General features: G+C 40.6%; 1 protein-coding gene across 6 annotated transcripts; it reads right to left on the bottom strand.

The window, feature by feature from the left end:
• Positions 1-587: 587 nt before the first annotated feature.
• On the bottom strand, positions 588-19,795 carry senp6a (SUMO specific peptidase 6a). Of its 6 annotated transcripts, XM_063902118.1 has the most exons (25): positions 19,654-19,770; positions 17,012-17,108; positions 16,578-16,624; positions 16,247-16,310; positions 15,158-15,264; positions 14,254-14,406; positions 13,523-13,540; positions 12,707-12,777; positions 12,393-12,475; positions 11,787-12,153; positions 10,028-10,266; positions 9,600-9,740; positions 9,247-9,280; positions 8,882-9,070; positions 5,635-5,828; positions 5,349-5,530; positions 4,322-4,438; positions 4,112-4,234; positions 3,468-3,560; positions 3,101-3,375; positions 2,809-2,897; positions 2,622-2,701; positions 2,383-2,451; positions 2,155-2,305; positions 588-1,493 (listed from the first exon to the last, which is right to left on the bottom strand). In XM_063902118.1, exons 3-25 carry the CDS (start codon positions 16,616-16,618, stop codon positions 1,275-1,277), a joined length of 3,099 nt encoding a protein of 1,032 aa, XP_063758188.1. In that variant the 5' UTR covers positions 16,619-16,624; positions 17,012-17,108; positions 19,654-19,770; the 3' UTR covers positions 588-1,274. The 6 variants fall into 6 exon arrangements, with proteins under 6 accessions (XP_063758188.1, XP_063758183.1, XP_063758184.1 ...); XM_063902113.1 differs by lacking the exon at positions 16,578-16,624 and having other exon boundaries at positions 19,654-19,795; XM_063902114.1 differs by lacking the exon at positions 16,578-16,624 and having other exon boundaries at positions 12,393-12,472; positions 19,654-19,795.
• Between the last annotated feature and the right edge of the window lie 832 nt (positions 19,796-20,627).

Here is a 20,627-nt window from a genome sequence, read left to right as displayed (position 1 = left end):
AAATATATTGGAGATTATGTTTTATTATTATATTTATTAAAGTATACGTGTTGTTCCTTCTTAATTTTATTATTATTTAACTTTTTTATATTTTTATTATTACATTTTACATTTTTTTGAAGTTATTTTTTGGGGGCTTTTTGCCTTATATCGGATAGGACAGCGGAGAGTGACAGGAAAGTGGGAGAGAGAGTCGGGGTGGGATCCGGAAAGGACCAGGGGTCGGGAATCGAACCCGGGTCGCCGTGTACTGTGCAGGTGCCCCAGCCAGTCGCGCCACGGCCGGGGCCAACATATGACATTTTTAATATTCTATTTTTAATTTACTTTTCCTTATATTTGATGAAATAATATATAATAAGAAATGATACAACTTCATTTTTCCTTAATTTTTTAATGTCAATTAACTTTTGGGCTCTTCGAGTAAGGTTTCCTCTATTTTAGGTGTCCTCCACAGCTCCTCATTATTACCATATGTGACATTGAGCAGTAATACCTTCGGGGAGGTCGAGGATTAACGGGGATAATGTCAAAGACGACGACGACAACAACGGCTGGTCAGCTGCATCACATTGGCTTAAAACGTATTCATAAAAATGTCTTTATTCAAGATGACTTTCGTGGCTTTTGACTAAAACAAATGACCTTCAACAGATGGGGATTCCCCTATCGTCCAAAGTTTCTCCCAATGATGAGCGCGCACACACACACACACACACACACACACACACACACACACACACACACACACACACACACACACACACACACACACACACACACACACACACACACACACACACACACACACACACACACACACACACACACACACACACACACACACACACACACACAGGCAGCTGGAGTTGCTTTTAATGCGTAAAATTCTTCCAGTCCACATCGAAGAGACACAACAAGCACTGACGAACGCAGGCGACTGAGAACAGTTTCCAAACCGACAAAAATACAGCAACTTCTAGTTTTATTTCATCCTCCTCCTCCTCTTCATGATCGTTCTTTACATGGTTAGGAAGCATAAAAAATAATGGCGCGGTGCAGTCCGGGTTTCCTGCACGGATCTATGAAAACATAAGTTAACAGGCCATGAGTTACAAAGGCAGCGGGAGAACCTCCGGTGTATTTACACGACGTCTTTAATCCATACAAAGTTAAAGGTGTGTTTAATGTCTGTGGGAAACGGGGGCGAGGGGAAACCAGCAGCGTACAATGGGGGAAAGGTAAGGGGTGGGGGGGGGGGGGGGGGGGGGGTCTTAGGGGCCGGCGGGTAAATTTGGAGGCTCGGGAGTCTGTTGGATGTCGGGCGCTTCGGGACAGCGGGGGGGGGGCACCGGGACGTCCCTCCTCTCCGCTTCCTGTTGCTCTTTGATCTTCAGGATCAGCTGTTTGATTTCCTCGCGCTTCGTCTTCATCCGCTGCTGAGGGAACCAGTCGGAGAGGTTCACGGGCAGGTGGAAGCTGGGGATCGGATTCTGTTTGAAGAGAGAAACATATAGTTTAACGGGCATGTTTGACTTACAGCTGCGACAACGTGTCCGTAAATAAAGACGTTTCCCACCGAAAAATGACTTCTCTTAAAATATTCAGAATCACAATACTTTATTTATCCCGGAGGAAATTGGGTTTAGTTTATTAAATATATCGATATCTAAATTAAATCAATCTATTTTTATTATTATTATTATTAATATGTTATATATATTAACAAGTTAAAGAGAAATGTCCAATAAAAGTTGGAATTAAACATATTTAATAAATGATAAACATAAAGAAATAAAGTGCAACAAAAAGATTAAATATTAAATAAAATGAATATATTTATTAAAACCTTAGTTCAAGTAAAATGTATTTAAAAAAAAGAGTTAAAAATAATATATATTTATAGAAACATTTGTTAAATAAAAATGACAGACGATTAAATAAAGTACATTCTAATAGAATACAAATAATAATCAGGGTTTTGTCCAAACCAGGTGTGCGCCCTCGTACCACAATGCAGATTTAAGTAAACAGAAAAATGCTCAAAGGATTCAAATCCAGATACAAATAAGAAATTCAAATGTAAACAGAAAGAAGAGGTGAGGAACAGAATCAGGCTGAGATGAACAGGATGTTTGATCAAAGTGAGTTCACCTCGAAGAAGCTCTCGACGTACTGCAGGACGTACACTCCACAGTCGCTGAAGTTGTCCTGCTGAGGCACTCGGGGGCTGGAGCCCTTCATCACGTCCTTCCCAAAACACCGCGGCGTGCCCTGACGCACCTCCCACTCCACCTCCAGGTACCTGAAACAAACGCACCCTCAGTCTCAGCTGCCCACATAAAGACACGAACAATCACATGTCCTCTGTTTTCCACTCACTCTCGCAGGGTTTTCACCACGCTGGAGCGGGCCGGGCCTCGCAGCGAGTCCATGATGAGGATACAAGGCCTGCGGAGGAAACTCAGTCATAAACTTTATCTGATGTTGGCAGGAGGACACAAACACACAAATGTCTCCAATGAGCCGAGCAACATTTGCATCAGATTTATTGTGAACACTTGACCCTGCAGAGCGGTGGCGCCTCCTGCAGGAGAACAGCTGTAAGGCCATGTACTCACTGTCTGCAGACGTTCAGCTTGGAGGCAGATTCAGAGCTGAGAGGGTCTTCAGGGGGGGCCCCGTCATCACTGCACTCATCCTGCACACAGCATTTACTACAGTTTAAAACTCACAGGTCGTTATAGCACAGGTGAAGCAGACTGAAGGAGAAACGGTGAGTGTGAGGAGAGAGGAGAGGGGGAGCACCTGACAGGAGCTCTGGTCGTCAGAGAAGCCGAAGGGGTCGTCGTCTTCTTTAACTGAAGCGTAGCTCACACTGATTCTGTGCAACTCACCTGAACACAAAACATGCAGGTGTTACAACACAAAGGTCAGGCCGCTGTAACCTCATACGACTCATCCTCTGCTGTACTTTATGAACCCCTAACTGGATCGGGTTTCTGTCCCAGCAGCAGGAGTTAACAGGCTTCACACATGAGCATTATTGGTTTCATTTTTTCCTCAGTGAAACAAAGTCCTCGGTTCAGACCGGACTCACTTGTGTACTGTGGTTCTGTGGGGGGATGTGCAGGCGCCCCCTCTGTGCATGAGGCAGCAGAGTCTCCTTCAGTCCCTTCCTCTGTGGAGGCCTGGGGGCCAGAGAGGGTATCTGAGGGGGGGTCCAGCCCATCGGGGGACAGAGGGCGGCAGTGCTCCGGGATGCTCTCCTCTGAGGGGGGGGCGCAGGACGAAGGGGAGGGGTACAGAGGGTTCTGCTCAAACAGGGGACCGTTCAGACCCGGGAAGCAGATCACCGCCAGGTACCAGTGAGCTCTGCAGAGAACAAGAACCTCGTTAAAGTTCTCCGGTTATTCGACAGAGAGGTACTTCAATGGTCCTGGGATTTAGCGAAACTGGAGACTCACGACTCGTTGATGGGAACGAAGATGAAATCCTTCTGGAAGAGATCCACGTGCCGGGTCCACGTCTTCACCCTGTTGTGCTTCCTCTTGTGGATTCTGGAAAATAAAGAGTATTGAAGAGTGAAAACGTGCCGGATAGAAATGTGGTTTCCTTTCAAAGAACTGCTTTTAAATAGTGAGCCCCGAACACGGAGAGACATTATCTGAGCTGCACTTTATTACCCTTTCATTCTGATCTATTGTTTTTTATTGTCAGCTCATTTTTAATATTATTCGTTTTACACGAAAAGGACCATTTCTGTTTCGGCAGTCTATAGATTTCTGAAGTGTTTTTGTAATAAATATAATATTACAAATATTATGTCAAATGCAGGGTTTCGCCCTCAAACCAAAATGCAGATTTCCTGTTAAAATATTAAAGAGATGCCAGAAAACAATCTCTCTGTTGGTCAGTAAGGATATGGAGATGGAGATGGGGTCAGATAGACTCCGCAGCTTTAAGACAACAAGAAACTCTTACTTTCCGTTTCGCTCTAATGCAATATTTTCACCTGAAAGTGGGCGGGGCTTAATTTTGACCAGGAGTGACGTTTATTAGGTATATAAATAAATGCATATCTACATATTAGACTCCCTGTGAGACTCACGGCAGGTTGCTGGTCTCCGGAGCGCTCCTCCTCTCCCTCTGGTTCAGTCTCTTGTAGAAGAAGGAGCTGAAGACGTGGATCCTCTGAGCGTCCTCTTTTTTTAATTTCTCTAAAACTAAATATCTGAAGCAGACACACAACGGCAGCATGGATTAGATCGCTCTCACTTTGAGATCATTGAAAGGGAGCTTTTCTTTTGGTTAGACTCACTTTAAATAAAAGTCTATGATGACGTCGTTGAGGAACTCTCCGTCAGTGAGGCAGTGCAGGTCTTCATTAGTGACGGAGATTCCTCCTTTGGCTGGAGGAGGGGGGTACACCATTAATCTGAAACACAACAGCAACGTTACACTGCGCAGAATTGACTTTTTTTATTCAGAATTTTGACTTTTTCAAACCTGAACATTTTCTCAGAGTTGACTTGAAGGGGCCCTTTAAAGGTCCTCGGTTTTAACCACACCGTTAGGGCTTTCTCTTCAGTTGCTCATCACCAGTTCCCTCCCAGACCACTAGAGGGCTCTACAGGCCACCGACTCTTAAAGAAGGTCCTAAAACCTCTCCTAGCGTTGTTATGTATGTGTTTTATGCCCTTCTGTTTCACTTGGGGATTGCTTTTAGCTATGAAAGCTGCTTTACAAATTCAATGTATAATTATTATTATTATTTCCAATCCAAATGATCCGGAGTCCCCTAAATCTTCAGAATGGACTAAACTCCATCAGTATCAGCCCAGAGCTATGACCACTTTTCTGATCCTGTAAATGTTAGAAATGGATTCAGCCACTCAATGACATCCAAAACCACTCCAAAACGGTCCAAATCAGCCAAACCATTTTTTGTCCACGTAGGCTATAATGCTAATTAACGCTATTTATGCTAATTCTGCAAAATCGCCCAATAAATCCAAGTTAGCATCCGGCCGTTTCTATGTGCTGGAGACCCTACTTTACAGTTCTATCATAGGACTTCAGGGTCTCAACATGTCCAGTTTCCCACTGCTGACAACTAGAATAAAGACCTATGACCTCTGTCCAGAGACTGAAGTCCCAACTTTGACATTGTAAGTTCTATTTTGTAGTGTTGGACTCACACTGGTCTGGTTCGGGTCTCAGGTCTTGGTCATGACTCGTGTCTGTTAAGGTGGTGTTGACTACAACGCTACTGGTTGAGAGCTTCAGTTTTTAACCTCTAGCTTCTAGATAAGCTCCTATACTGGTCCCCGACTGTGAACCCTCACTTGATGATTGGTCCGGAGAAGGTGGGCTGCAGGTCGGTCATGTCCTCTTCTTCGTCCTCGAAGAAGCTGCTGTGATGCCGGGTAGACATGCTAGTCCGTGTCGTCATGGCGCCCGGGCTCAGCGGGGTCGCCTGCGTTGCCTTGGCTACAGGGGATCCCTGCGAGGCTTGCAGCGGCTTCTCCTGCAGAGAGGGGGGGGGTCAAATTAAAACATATGACTCATTTCCCTCACAAAGAGCCACTGCAGTCGTCCTTATGTTCCCGTGTGATGAGTCCCTGAACGCACCTTGTCCTCCTTCTGTTTGGACGCCTTGTTGTAGTTCACCAGCCGGATGTTGGCCTCCTCGAAGGGCAGCTTGGCGGGGAAGTTGCTGAGGTTGTTCTTCCGGCCGATCTCTCCCAGGATGTCCTCCAGGATGGCCTGCTCCTTCATCGCCAGGCCGTTCTCGAAGATCAGGACGATGAACTTCTCGTCCGACTCTGAGGGGAACCACAGAGATTCGAGTAACACTTTCAGCATGACCCGTAGCTTAAGAGGACAATAATAATAATAATAATAATAATCATAATAATAATAATAATGCTAATAATAATAATAATCATAATAATAATAATCATAATAATAATAATCATAATAATAATAATAATCATAATAATAATCATAATAATAATAATCATAATAATAATAATAATCATAATAATAATAATGATAATAAATAATAATAATAATAATAATAATAATAATAATGATAATAAATAATAATAATAATAATAATAATGATAATAATCATAATCATAATCATAATAATCATAATAATAATAATAATCATAATAATAATAATGATAATAAATAATAATAATAATAATAATAATAATAATAATAATGATAATAAATAATAATAATAATAATAATAATAATGATAATAATAATAATAATAATAATAATGATAATAATAATAATAATGATAATAAATAATAATGATAATAATAATAATAATAATGATAATAATAATAATAATAATAATAAATAATAACGATAATAAATAATAATAATAATAATAATAATAAATAATAATGATAATAAATAATAATAATAATAATAAATAATAATAATAATAATAATAATGATAATAAATAATAATAATGATAATGATAATGATAATCATAATCATAATCATAATAATAATAATAATAATAATAATGATAATAATAATAATAATGATAATAAATAATAATAATAATAATAATAAATAATAATAATAATAATAATAATGATAATAAATAATAATAATAATAATAATTAATAATAATAATAATAAATAATAATAATAATAATAATGATAATAAATAATAATAATAATAAATAATAATGATAATAAATAATAATAATAATAATGATAATAAATAATAATAATAATAAATAATAATGATAATAAATAATAATAATAATAATGATAATAAATAATAATAATAATAATAATAATAATGATAATAAATAATAATAATGATAATAAATAATAATAATAATGATAATGATAATAAATAATAATAATAATAATAATAATAATAATAATAATAATGATAATAAATAATAATAATGATAATAAATAATCATAATCATAATCATAATAATAAATAATAATAATAATAATAAATAATAATAAATAATAATAATAATAATAATAATAATACTCTTCAGCAGGCACATATAGAACTCAAGCAGAGGGAGGTTGTTGTACTGTGCTTTGAGCTCGTCATTGCTTTGCAGCTCAATGATTTCGAGTTGCAATTTGTCAGGCACGTCAGCTGGTTCCACATTAAATGGAGTTGCAAAAATGTTGAGTTCATTCATCTTACATTTAATGTCCTGAAACCTCTCGCCAAAAGCATGAAGGAGTTTTGCGCACTCTTCTACATATTCAGATGTCATAGCAGGCTTCTGATCTTGCAAAGTAGGAAAGTGCACGCTGTGGCCCTTTACCAGTTGCATTTGCCACATCATTTCGCTTCAAATGACTTAACATGGGAGACCAGAGCACTGAGGCGCTGGTTGGGACCTTGGAGCTTGACGTTCAGCTCAGAAAGGTGTTTGGTGATGTCCACCATGAATGCCAAATCACACAGCCACTATCACTGAGCTCATCGACAGGCTTGCCCTTCATTTCCATTAATTGTTTTACTTCTTCCCTCAATTTGTAAAACCGTGCGAGCATCTCCCCTCGACTCAGCCATCGCACCTCACAATGGTACACCAGATCTCCGTATTCCGACTCAAGCTCACTTAGAAGTTCCTTAAACTGGCGGCTATTCAGCCCTCTGCTTTTTATGAAATTGATGGTGGAAACGACAGTTGACATCACATTACTGAGCTTCAGGGAATGTGCGCACAAATTCTCCTGATGTACGATACAGTGGCATACTACTCACTCACTCGGATCTAGGTTTCGACGGCTCCTTTCTTTTCTGATCAATGCGGTTAATCCCTTTTGCCCGCCGACCGTGGCTCTGTCGCAAGGCCACTTAACTTTTCAAATTGAAGTTGAAACTCCTTCACAGCTGACATAATTTGCCCCAATAAATCTGCACCTTTGGTCGTGCCATGCATGGCTTGCAGTGAAAGCAATTCCTCCGTTACATCGAACTCTGCAGTAATCCCACGCACAAAAATGGCTAATTGGGCCGTATTTGTGATGCCTGTTGTCTCATCACAGGCTAGTGAAAACAACTCCAAATTCTGTGTTGTGTCCTTCAATGATTGTCCAATATTCACTGCCATATCCGTAATCTGATCGGCGACAGTTCTTCGCGATAAACTTACGCTTTGGAACAATTTGACTTTGTCAGGTGCAAGCAGTTCTGCTGTAGCGACAAGACACTCCTTCACAAATTCCCCATCTGAATGAGGTTTCAGCTGCTTGGCAATTAACTCACTCACCACATAACTTGCATGCACAACGTTTTCTCTCTCCAAATTTGGCCTGGTGAAAGCTGCTGGTTGGGCACCCAAACTTCGCTCTTCGTCTATTTTGTCCTTGCGTAACTGGCCCTGCAATTCACTTAGCCTAGCATGTTTCGTACTGCGATGACGTTCCAGGTTGGCCTTTTTCATTACAGCGAGCGATTCTCCACACACAAGGCAAACTGGCCTGCAACAGAAAAGTAATCAGTCCATTTTTTCTTGGAAAACGCGACATTCAGTGTCAACCTTTCGTTTCTTGGCGGAAGCCATGTTAGCCGTCAGCGGTTAGATTTAGAAATGACACTGCGACTTGTTTAGGCTACGTCAGCGTGACCCTCAACATTCAAAAGTAAACAAAAAGAAAATGTAACATGTTCTCCTTCCATCCTGCTTCTCCTTCAATTCTTCCTCCACTTATGCTTTTTATTTATTAACATTTAATTTAATGTTATTAAAAATATATATTTTGGGGTTTCTTTTCTTCTTGCCCCCGCGGGCCGGATGAAAGGCTTTGGCGGGCCGTACGTTCCCCACCCCTGATTTAAACAGTATTTGTGCTTTTCTTTGTACTCACGGTCTCCGGCACAGTCGTACCACTCCCCCCCCTTCTCCTCAGTCATGCTGAGCTGCGTGCGCAGACGCACACACTCCTCCGCCGTCGTCTGGAAGAACAGGACGGGGAGTTTCCGGACGTTACACCACTCACAGCTGATCAATTCCGACGTCTGGAAGCTCACGTTCTCCACCGAGTTACGTTCCAGCCCTGAACACACACGCACACGCACACACACACGCACACACACACACACACACACACACACACACAGTAAAGACATGCAGGCTGCCTCTAAACTAAAGCTTCCACATGAATAACTTCACCTTAAAAGAACAGAATATATATATTTAGTGTTTCATATTTTAAAAGAGGTTTCTCTCCACCTTCAGTCTCCAGCTGGATCTGGTCGATGGAAAACTGAAAAGACAAAAACAAAGCAGTCATTATTGCACATTAAATGTAAATAATATCCCACTTTTTTTATGTTAGCTGTAATTTAGCAGATCAATAGTGATGTATTTGTCAGATAGTTCACAGATAGGCTCAACTTTTATAACTGCACTCTTTTTCTTTCTATCTTCAGATGTTTTTATTGTTTATTTTCTACTATTTTACTATTTCTGATTATGTGCAGTACTTGTTTCACATGCTGCTGCAACGAAAACATTTCCTCATTTGGGAGTAATAAAGTATGTCATTACTTATATATATTTTTAAAGGTAATCAGATTACTCACGACGACGGGCTTGGTCACCATCCGGCGCAGCGTTCCTATCCGGACGCTCCGACACTCCAGGATGATGCTGTCACATTTGTTGGGAGATAATTTAGGTTTCTTCAGTCTGGGTGAAAGCTGCTCGGGGGGTTGGTTCCCAAACTGCAAAATAAAAAACAAATATGCAAACATTAAAGACAGCGGGGTCTGTGCTTTATTCCTCACACAGGACTGGTTTTACTTTACCACACTTTAAAGTCTCTTATTCTCCCTGCATTAAATCCCCAGTTAGTCATAGTATTTGTAACTCATCAGAAAATGAATGAATTCATAAAGATAAATAACTTTAAGGGAGTGATAAATAAAACACATCTGTATTTATTTGGATTAGATCAAAGATATTTGAATCCCCTAAACTCTGCAGCATTTCTAAATGTCTCCCTCCTCACCTGGTCCTTCATCCGGGATCTCCGTGGTATCGTGATCTTCATGTTGACGTCTTCGAAGAACTCTGCGCCGAGCTCCTCTTGTTCGCCGGCGCTCTTCACCGCTGCTTCCACCCGTCCTCCGGAGGGCGCCGGAGAGGAGTGGGCGGAGTCTGCGGGGCGGGGGGACAAACTGTCCAATCGGCTCACACTTCCTGTGCTAGCGTTGTCCGCCTCCTCCTCTTCATCACTGGACAGCACGACTGGGGAGGAAGAGCAGAAGAGTGATGATACACACCTGAACATCAGCAGGAGAGAACTCTTTAAAGTAGAGACTCTACATACTGATATACACCTGAACATCAGCAGGAGAGGACTCTTTAAAGTAGAGACGCTACATACTGATATACACCTGAACATCAGCAGGAGAGGACTCTTTAAAGTAGAGACTCTACATACTGATATACACCTGAACATCAGCAGGAGAGGACTCTTTAAAGTAGAGACGCTACATACTGATATACACCTGAACATCAGCAGGAGAGGACTCTTTAAAGTAGAGACTCTACATACTGATATACACCTGAACATCAGCAGGAGAGGACTCTTTAAAGTAGAGACTCTACATACTGATATACACCTGAACATCAGCAGGAGAGGACTCTTTAAAGTAGAGACTCTACATACTGATATACACCTGAACATCAGCAGGAGAGGACTCTTTAAAGTAGAGACTCTACATACTGATATACACCTGAACATCAGCAGGAGAGGACTCTTTAAAGTAGAGACACTACATACTGATATACACCTGAACATCAGCAGGAGAGGACTCTTTAAAGTAGAGACACTACATACTGATATACACCTGAACATCAGCAGGAGAGGACTCTTTAAAGTAGAGACACTACATACTGATATACACCTGAAGATCAGCAGGAGAGGACTCTTTAAAGTAGAGAGACTACATACTGATATACACCTGAAGATCAGCAGGAGAGGACTCTTTAAAGTAGAGACTCTACATACTGATATACACCTGAAGATCAGCAGGAGAGGACTCTTTAAAGTACAGACTCTACATACAGTACCCTCTAAAGTGCAGCTTTCCTGAATATGTTGTTTATGTAAACACATGACACCTCTGGAATCTGCGCGTGGTGTTATTTGTTGACTCTTCCTGCAGCAGTGACGTGTGTGAGGTGATTTAATGTTTGTTTTTTCTCCACTGATCCGGCTGCTGGTGATGAGACAAAGTTGGAGCTTGTTCAGACAGAAAAGTCCAGAACCTTCTACAGACTTCTCTCGTGTAGAAGATTTAAATGTAATGCATGAAGCTCTACTAACAAGCTGGTTACAATCCAGTGCGAAATGGGAGAAATGTTTCCCCCGGTCTTAAGGTTTTTGTTCAGGAGTTTATTTAGAGCCATTTCTGACGTTCATTCATATCATCCCTCTGGTTCTTCATAACTAAAGGAAAAGTTTTTAATCCAACAAAGTTTAAATAAAACAACACTTTTTTATTTTAAGTAATATAGATATATCTATTTTCCCAAGAATTTCCATTTAGTCTTAATTATTATAAGTTACTTTTTACTCTTAATTTTGTTGTAAATATAAATAATATTAATAGAATCAATAGAAATGTATGAAATAAATAACTGTATTATAATTATTTTATATAAATGTAATAAATAATAATTATAATACAAAAGGAAATTGTGATTATATATATTCTGTCGAGGCTCAGAAAGGTCGGGAGCCGCTGCTCTGATGTACTCACTGGGGTCGTTGAGTTCGTGCCGATGCGCCGCAGCCGTCCTCTTCCCTTTGCCGGGGGGGTTCCTGGCTCCGCAGTACCCCGACCCCCCGGCTAACAGTCCGTTGCTCAGAGGCAGCAGCGTCCCTCTGGAGCCACTGATGCGCACGGGCAGGGCCTCCCCCCGCGGGCCCCTCACGGTGGAGGCCGGCTTGTAGAAGCTCTGCTGCAGGCTGGTGGGTCCCGGGGAGGGTTGGGCCCGGATGGGGGGCCGGGGGGTCGGGGAAGAAAGCAGCGACGCCCCGCTGCCGCAGGTCCTGCACGTGCGGACGTCCTCGCTGGGCTTGTTGCACTTCATGCACACCGTGTGGTAAACGATGGGCCCCACCGGCTGCAGGGGAGGGGCTCGTTAGCTTCACTTTGTAAAGTCACATTATTCTGCGATAATTAGTCATTGCTTAGAAGAGGTTTGTGGGAGGGGGGGGGTTGTTTATCTTATACTATATTTTTCTGCTTGGCGCTGATGCGTTGTTTACAATGGAAAGTGGGCGGGGCCTTCGTTTTGCCAGGAAGTGACATAGCGTTGCTCTCATGTACAGTAGATGGGATTCTGGGTAATGTAGTCCTTACCTCTGCAGCATTGACCTGCGAGGGGTCCTCCAGAATTTTCCTCTTCTGCTCAACAAGCCGCTTTATATTCTGCTGCTCCTCTTCTGAAGGAGGAACAAGACGGCCATTAGTGAGGAATAACAGCTAGGAACACACACACACACACAGATACTGATCAGAGCAGGCATCCAGTTTCGTCACACACAAAAAAAAAGCAAACCGAAACCACACACACAAGGAGGAGGAACACAGCATACACGTCCAAATGTAAGCAAGCTGGTGCTTTCAGTTATTTAAATAAAGGAAATGCTTGAGAATAATTGAGATGCTTCTACCTGAGATCTCTGGACAGGTGAGGACGATGCTGTCCACCTCCACACCCTGCTGCGACGTGGAGAAGTCGCTTCTGCAGGAAAAGGAGAGACAGTATGGTCAGAGTGTTGTACACAGTTTACAAGAATTAGAACCAGGATATTGGCTCAATGCAAGATCAGGGTTCTTTCTAGATAAATAAAGTACGAGGCGCTAACGTCACTTCCGGTCGTAATTAAGCCCCGCCCACTTCCCGGTGAAAATCCTGCATCAGAGCGGAGAGGAAAATAATAGTGTCCTTCACGTCTTAAAGCTGCTGAGTCATATATTTCTCCTCCAACAACAAATAAATCCAGAGCTCTGCTTTCTTTACTTCTTCTCCAGAAAAAAGGAGAGTAAAAGAAAGGATCAGAAGTCTCAGTGTCAGCCTGCTGCCTGCTACTCGTCCCCCGCAGACCCACCGGACATCCATCCCCTCTTTATTCTCCGTAAGCTGTCTCTGCCGTCTGACCAGACATCTGACCCCATCTCCATATCTCTGGACTCAGTAAACCCTTTCTGACAAACGGAGAGATTGTTTCCTGGCAGAACTTTAACATTTTACGGGGAAATCTGCATTTTGGATTGAGGGGGAGTCTAAGCTGCACTGCTGCTTCCATGTGGAGAAATATGACAGTCATGTATGAGCTGCATTTCACAGAAGAAAGCACTTATCATGAAAGGAGAGGAAACCACACTAACAGCAAGTCGGACATCTGCAGGGACAAACAGATCAGGAAATGTATGATGTCTACAGGACAAAGGGGGTGAAATGAGTCCAAAGATTCAGAAAGTCTTACCTTTCTTTTAAATCAAGGCTGCAGCAGGGTAACAACCAAGAAAAGAAACGTCTCAATAATGCATTTTAATTAAAGCCTAGCAGTCAATTAAAGGGATTTTCCAGTAGTTCTGTCCTCTGAACTGGGAGTACATGTATACTGTGTGAGAGACAGGTGCACTTTAGTGATCTATACACAACAGGAAGTGTCTTTATGTGGTCTGGCCCGATCACAAACACCATCAGCAGTTACACAGCGCACAGAGGACAGAATAACAAAGTCATAAAGCCGTTAAATTCCCCAAAAAAACAGCACATTTAGAAAACGACTTACTCTTCCTGAAGACATGACTATAACCAATGAACATTATGAATAAATCCACTTAAAGATCATGGGAAAATCGTCTTAAAGCTGCCTGGTTTAAAGTTGTAATTAGTGTACAATTAATCCAGTGACAGTTATGTTTGTGTCAGTTCTAGAGTGATATATTTTAAGATGTACAGCAGGTGCTGAGGTTGTAAAAGCAGCTTTCAGTGGCGACAGTATGATAGAAAGATGCTGGACGTTTTAGATTGGTTTCAGGCATTTAATGCAGTGTTGTAGGATATACTATGGAACCTTTGCTCTAGTTTTACTCGCCTGCCAAGAGCACACGTCTCAGAATGAGTGTGCAGGAACTGGGAATGTGAACCTCCAGAATAATGCACAGAGAAGAGCCGAAGTGAGACCACGTAAAGGGGTCTTTGCCTCACCTTTGGACTGGCTTGCGTATGGCAGAGGGCATCTGGGCATGCTGGAAGTGTCTCCCCTGCAGAACAATTCCCTGCGAAGGCGTCGGGCTGATGATGAAGTAGTTTGTTCTGTTGGGGATCGGGGACGATGTCGCTAACGTGAGAGGGACGTCGCTGCAGGAGAGGAGGGGGGTGTAAAGTGTTATAGTCTAGTCACAAGCCCAGTGAACCTGGAGAGGTTGAGACTCCAATGTTTGAAGTTTATGTAGAAACTGCAGGATGCTCACATGCAAATGTAGGGAGATTAGCATAAGTAGCATTAGTTAGCATTAAAGCCCACGCAGACAATAACTGCATGGTTTTGGGGATGCCGAGTCCATTTCTGGATCAAAAAATGGAAGATTTAACCAGAAAATGTCATTATTTGTATCCTTTAAGTGGGCCGATTTTGACTGCCATGAGTAGTGTTGCAATATAGAGAGCACAATGATTATCTCTAATGCAAGTAAATTAGCATTAGTAGCTTCAGTTAGCATTAATTGGCATTATAGCCCATGCAGACATTTATTGCTTTGCCAATTAGGAGACATTTTGAGTGGTTTTTGGGGTTAATGAAGATGCTGAGTCCATTTCTGCATAAAAAAATAGCAGATTTAACCAGAAAATCCATATTTGTTCCCCTGGTGGGCTGACTGGATATAGAGAGCACAAGATGAACATTATTATCTCTTCTGTGGACAATTTATTTTCTAATTAACAAGCAATCTGTCCAGTCCAAAGGATCCAGAGTCCCCTAAATCTTCAAAACCAGCCCACAGGGAGGACAGATATTGGCCTCTTCTGGTTAGCAGTGTCGGGGAGGAGGAGGCGTCGCTGCAGGGGGAGGTAAAGGAACCATGAGGAGGTGCACAGGGTTGATGCGTACCTGAGCCTTTTGGGCAGCAGCTTGTTGAGAGGCCTGATGTGATTACTCGTGCGGTTCTCATACGTCCTCAAAGGGTCCGAAGAAGTGAAGTGCCGCATGGTCGGAGACTAACGAGAAAACACATCTGTTAGAGGACAGGAAGCGCGTTCACAGAAGTTCAGGCAGACTTATTATTATTATTATTATTATTATTATAATTATTATAATAATTATTGTTGTTATTATTATTAATAATAATTATTTATTATTATTATTATTATTATTTATTATTGTAATTACTATTTATTATTATTGCATTATTATTAATAATAATTATTATAATAAATAATAATAATAATAATAATAACAATAATAAATAATAACAATAATAAATAATAACAATAATAATAACAATAATAAATAATAACAATAATAAATAATAATAATAATAATTATTATAATTAATAATAATGCAATAATAATAATAATAATAATAATTATTATTATTATTATTATTATTTATTATTGTTATTATTTATTATTGTTATTATTATTTATTATTGTTATTATTATTGTTATTATTTATTATTGTTATTATTTATTATTGTTATTATTCAGACACGTAGACAGACGCATTATCAACAGAGACTAAACGTATCATTCAGAGTTTAATCTGTTTCTTATCGACGTGAACTAAAGCTAGGAGTCAACATTACTGAAGTAAGGAGAAGAGAGAGGAGAAGGAGGTGGAGGAAGAGGAGGAAAACAACAAGGATGAGGAAGAAGAGGGAGAAAAATAAGGAGGAGGAAGAAGAGAAAGAAGAGGAGGGAGAAGGAGATTCTTTGATTTGTTTAAAAGAGAAGGTTGAAGAATGAGGAGGAGAAGAAGGAGAAGAAAAATGAGGAAAGGAAGGAGGAGGAAGAAGAGGAAGAGGAGAAGAAGGAGAACGAGGAGGAGTAATAGGAGGAGAACGAGGAGTTTTTATTTTAAAAAAAACACTATTTCCATATCTACAAATATTTCAAATGAAGTGCTTACTTGTGGAAAATCTATTTACTTAAATGAAGACAACAACAACAACCACAACAACAACAACAAGAGGAGTGTACCTTGGTCTCCTCGGGGGGAGTGGGCTGCTGCCGGTCCATCTCCTCCACACTCACCGCGCCAGAGCTGACAGGAAACAGAGAGACGGTGTTCACACACTGAAACACGTCGTAGAGTTATTACTGTGTGTGTGTGTGTGGGGGGGGGGGGGGGGGGTCCTTATCACTGTTATCAGCAGCTTTGTTAATTAGTTAGAGGGTTCATTAAGCCTTCATAACGTGTTGGATTCACTGCCTCAGTTCTGAGTGGGAATTAAAGTAAAAGATAACTTTAAAAATGACTTCATGATAAATAAAAGGTCGTTCAGTCAGCATCTACGACAGAGCCACTCACATTTTGCTTATCAGTATCCTTCTTCGTAACACAATCTTCATTCTCTCCTGAAAAACAAATAATAATAAGAATATTTCTATATTTTTTGGTCTCTTTGGAAAAGGGGGCAATTCTTATTCCGTATTTTGGATGTAAGACTGTCATTTAAAGTATTTATTAGTCATTATTATTATTATATATCAGTTGTATATCCTTAATAAATTGACTGAACACTTTATGAACGGATTAATAAAAGAGAGAAGCAACAAAAAAGGATCCTAAAAAATGATCAAAGGTGCAAGTACTGGTTTGTGTGTGTGTGTGTGTGTGTGTGTGTGTGTGTGTGTGTGTGTGTGTGTGTGTGTGTGTGTGTGTGTGTGTTGATGTGATGCAGTGCTGCTGTAAACAAGATGGGGGGTTGTGGTGGGAGGGGGGCTGCAGAGAGAAGTGCTTACTCATGAATCCTCTCCTCTTTGCTGTCACCAGAAAGAGAAAAGCTCCAGTTGTTGTGTTTGTAGCCTCCATCCCGTCTGGCCTCTGATCTATCCAGGGCTTCAGGTGAACAATAAGATCACACACACCACGTCAGTGCAGCAACACACACATGCTACATACTGATATACACCTGAACATCAGCAGGAGAGGACTCTTTAAAGTAGAGACACTACATACTGATATACACCTGAACATCAGCAGGAGAGGACTCTTTAAAGTAGAGACACTACATACTGATATACACCTGAACATCAGCAGGAGAGGACTCTTTAAAGTAGAGACTCTACATACTGATATACACCTGAACATCAGCAGGAGAGGACTCTTTAAAGTAGAGACTCTACATACTGATATACACCTGAACATCAGCAGGAGAGGACTCTTTAAAGTAGAGACACTACATACTGATATACACCTGAACATCAGCAGGAGAGGACTCTTTAAAGTAGAGACGCTACATACTGATATACACCTGAACATCAGCAGGAGAGGACTCTTTAAAGTAGAGACTCTACATGCTGATATACACCTGAACATCAGCAGGAGAGGACTCTTTAAAGTAGAGACTCTACATGCTGATATACACCTGAACATCAGCAGGAGAGGACTCTTTAAAGTAGAGACTCTACATGCTGATATACACCTGAACATCAGCAGGAGAGGACTCTTTAAAGTAGAGACTCTACATACTGATATAGGGGAGGACTCTTTAATTCAGGCCTTTTGTCCCACAAACAGAATTTTTCTCGTCCCAATTTCCTCGAAAATCAAATATTAGATTACTTGATTCCAGAGTAAATTAAGCCCGTTGTAATCTCCTCCAGAAGTCGGTTACATTTGCTCTCACAGCCTGCAGCTCCACAAATCACTGAGACTGCCCTGATGATGTTAGTGAGTGGACATTTGGATTCCTGCTCTGCTTTGGTACACACATTTATTTCACAACCCTGGATTTCCTGCAGCACAAATCCATGATCGAGACGGACACGATTTATCCAAACAGACTGAAGTGAGAGGGAGAACTTTGACTCTCACATGGTACAAATCCAAACATCTGCACGTCACTCAGATGAAGTCTAACCCTATCAATCCAACTTACTATATTATATTAAGATAAGGACTGGTGTGTTAAATATGGGAGCTTTTGCTTGTGTTGCATTATTCTTTATCTTTCTCATTGACAAAACCCACAATGTGTTTATCCGCCTGACTTCCTGTCTGAGGTCCAAGTCCGTTGGTTTTTCATATTGGAGACGTTAATCTTTAAAAACTGAAATCTGTATTCCTATTCTGCACAAAGCTTTGTCCTTGCTCTCTCACGTCACTGAGCAGGGAAGTAACATGGTAAATGGGCTGTACTTGTATAGCTCTTTATCAGGTCTCTTTGACCCCTCAAACTAAGGAGCTGTGCATTCTGGGAATCATTTATCCAAGGGCTTTATATACTAAGGGGAGTGACCATGCACTTATAGACTTGTTTCTGTTGAGAAAACAATAGCTGAAGGACGGGAAAATGTGAACAAACAAGTATAAATCAATATATAGGAATTGATCAACATATGTTACTATGGAAAAGCTAATAAACATTCCAAAAAGCTCAGCCAGTTTCGTGAAAATATCTGGGGGAGCTTCATGGAGTTTCTGAAAGGAATTGTTTGTACTGATCAATAAAGGACAGACACAGTGGGTTCTGCACTTGTACCTTATTAAGAAATATATGAATAATGAAAGTCAAAGAGCAGGCTGGAGGAGGGACAACTGGAACTAACTATAAAGTTAATTGTGATTCAAGATTTCTGTACATTATAATTGCTGTAACATCTTTAAATCCACCTGCTTTAATAAAAACGTCTTTGTGCTGTTGCCTATGCTTTTAAGGATACACTGGTTTACTGCTAACCCTTATCAGATATTAATGTGTTGTTATAATTAGGTAAAAACAAGAAAAAAATGGCATTAAAAAAGGACAGAAACAGCATGACACATTTCTGTTTACAATGTGACTTAATGTCAGACAGCTCATTACTGAAGCTACGGAGTTGGGATGCTAGTTTGGAGACTAGTGGGGGTGACTTCATGTCAATAATGTCGTAATGTAGGTGTTTATTTGCTGTTATAGGTGATGGCTAACAGAGCAGCAAAAGAAAGGAAGGCCTGTTGGTCTCCGCCGTCTGTAAACCATCATATTGAAGCCAAGCTAACTGTGCTAACTTCAACCTTTCAAGCCTAGATATTTAGTTTAAAATCAAACGAACCGAGCCGGACCCGAAAACCGCCATCCATGTACCATTTTCCCCATCCAAGGCCCGAACCTGTGGCACTGTCACCGGCCTGTAAGAGCTAAGAACACCCCGGCTAGCAGATGATGTTAAAACAAGCATTGTGAAGCTACCGTTAGCCACTTAGCTCCACACATAGCGGGTCTAACGTTAGCCACTGAGCTTCAATACACTATGAAGCTAACGTTAGCCACTTAGCTCCCACTTAGCACCACAATTTGGACCCTAAAATGTACCTCCGCAAGACGAATTCGGGGCTCTGTGTGCAGGGAAAGAATGACAGTTAGCCGACCGGAGTGTCACAGCTGGGTGTCACGGCTTACCTTCAAAGAGAAAGCTGCGGTTGTGGGCCATGTTTATTCCATTCTTCAGATGATAGTGTTGCTCACATCGGAGACCCAGGGCAGCGGGTCGGCGATATGAAGCTGCCGGGACTGGAGCTCCGATCCTCGGATAGAAAGGCACCGTAAACATTCACCAAACTACCGGAAGTCTGACAACTATGACTTCAAAGTAAAAGCTCAAAGTGTCAGTTGTATTTCACACAAACACACTCGATAAGAAAAGATGGACCTTTGACATGAGTTTCACCCTGAACTTAGGGTGAATGATATTACACATTATCCATGACATTAATAATGATTAAGAACGCATTATGACATTTTAAGTACTTAGATAAGACTTTAAATACATTATAAATATTACTGAAGTAAACAGGGCTGAATTTGATCAGAGAGAAGTTGACTCAAATAACACAGTACACTATATACTTAAAGCACAAAATTCATTCTTTCTGAAATTTTAACAATAAAATTACTGTAAAATGATAAAATCAATAGACTCTTAAATTGATTACAAAAACCACTAGTAGTGTTGCCATAGCAGCGACACCAGTTACCAGCTAAACTAGCTTTTCTGTAAGATATAAATCATTATCTAGAACATTTTATACCTACCTACCCACCTACCTACCTATGACTATGTCACCATGCTTTTATTTTGAAGGTCTTTCCGGTAGTCCACTGTTTTGAACAGGGTGAATTCGGAAGCTTATTGAACGAGCCTGGAGTAAATGTCTGCTAACTCTACATTCTGACTGATATCAATGCTGCTTTTAAGATGCATATATGTATATATATTCAATAAATAAATACTCCAACACACTGAAGAATGTGTATAATATGAATAAAGTAAAATAAGCTCATTATAATGTCATATATAAAGATGTATGAGTATTCCTACACTCTGAGTACTTCTAATTTTACTCAAGTACAAGACCTGAATACTTCTACTTAAA

This window comes from Eleginops maclovinus, chromosome 15 (genome assembly GCF_036324505.1).
Source record: "Eleginops maclovinus isolate JMC-PN-2008 ecotype Puerto Natales chromosome 15, JC_Emac_rtc_rv5, whole genome shotgun sequence".
Classification (NCBI taxonomy): Eukaryota; Metazoa; Chordata; class Actinopteri; order Perciformes; family Eleginopidae; genus Eleginops; species Eleginops maclovinus.
This window is presented reverse-complemented; position numbering and strand designations above follow the sequence as displayed.

What these genes read in the sequence shown, in the direction of transcription:
- senp6a (XM_063902113.1), bottom strand. Translation starts at nt 19,684, where the DNA reads ATGGCCCACAACCGCAGCTTTCTCTTTGAAG. An exon ending in CACCTGTCCAGAGATCTCAG is followed by an intron (nt 12,476 to 12,706) that starts GTAGAAGCATCT and finishes TTCCTCCTTCAG; the next exon opens with AAGAGGAGCAGCAGAATATA. An exon ending in ATCATAGACTTTTATTTAAA is followed by an intron (nt 4,235 to 4,321) that starts GTGAGTCTAACC and finishes TGTCTGCTTCAG; the next exon opens with ATATTTAGTTTTAGAGAAAT.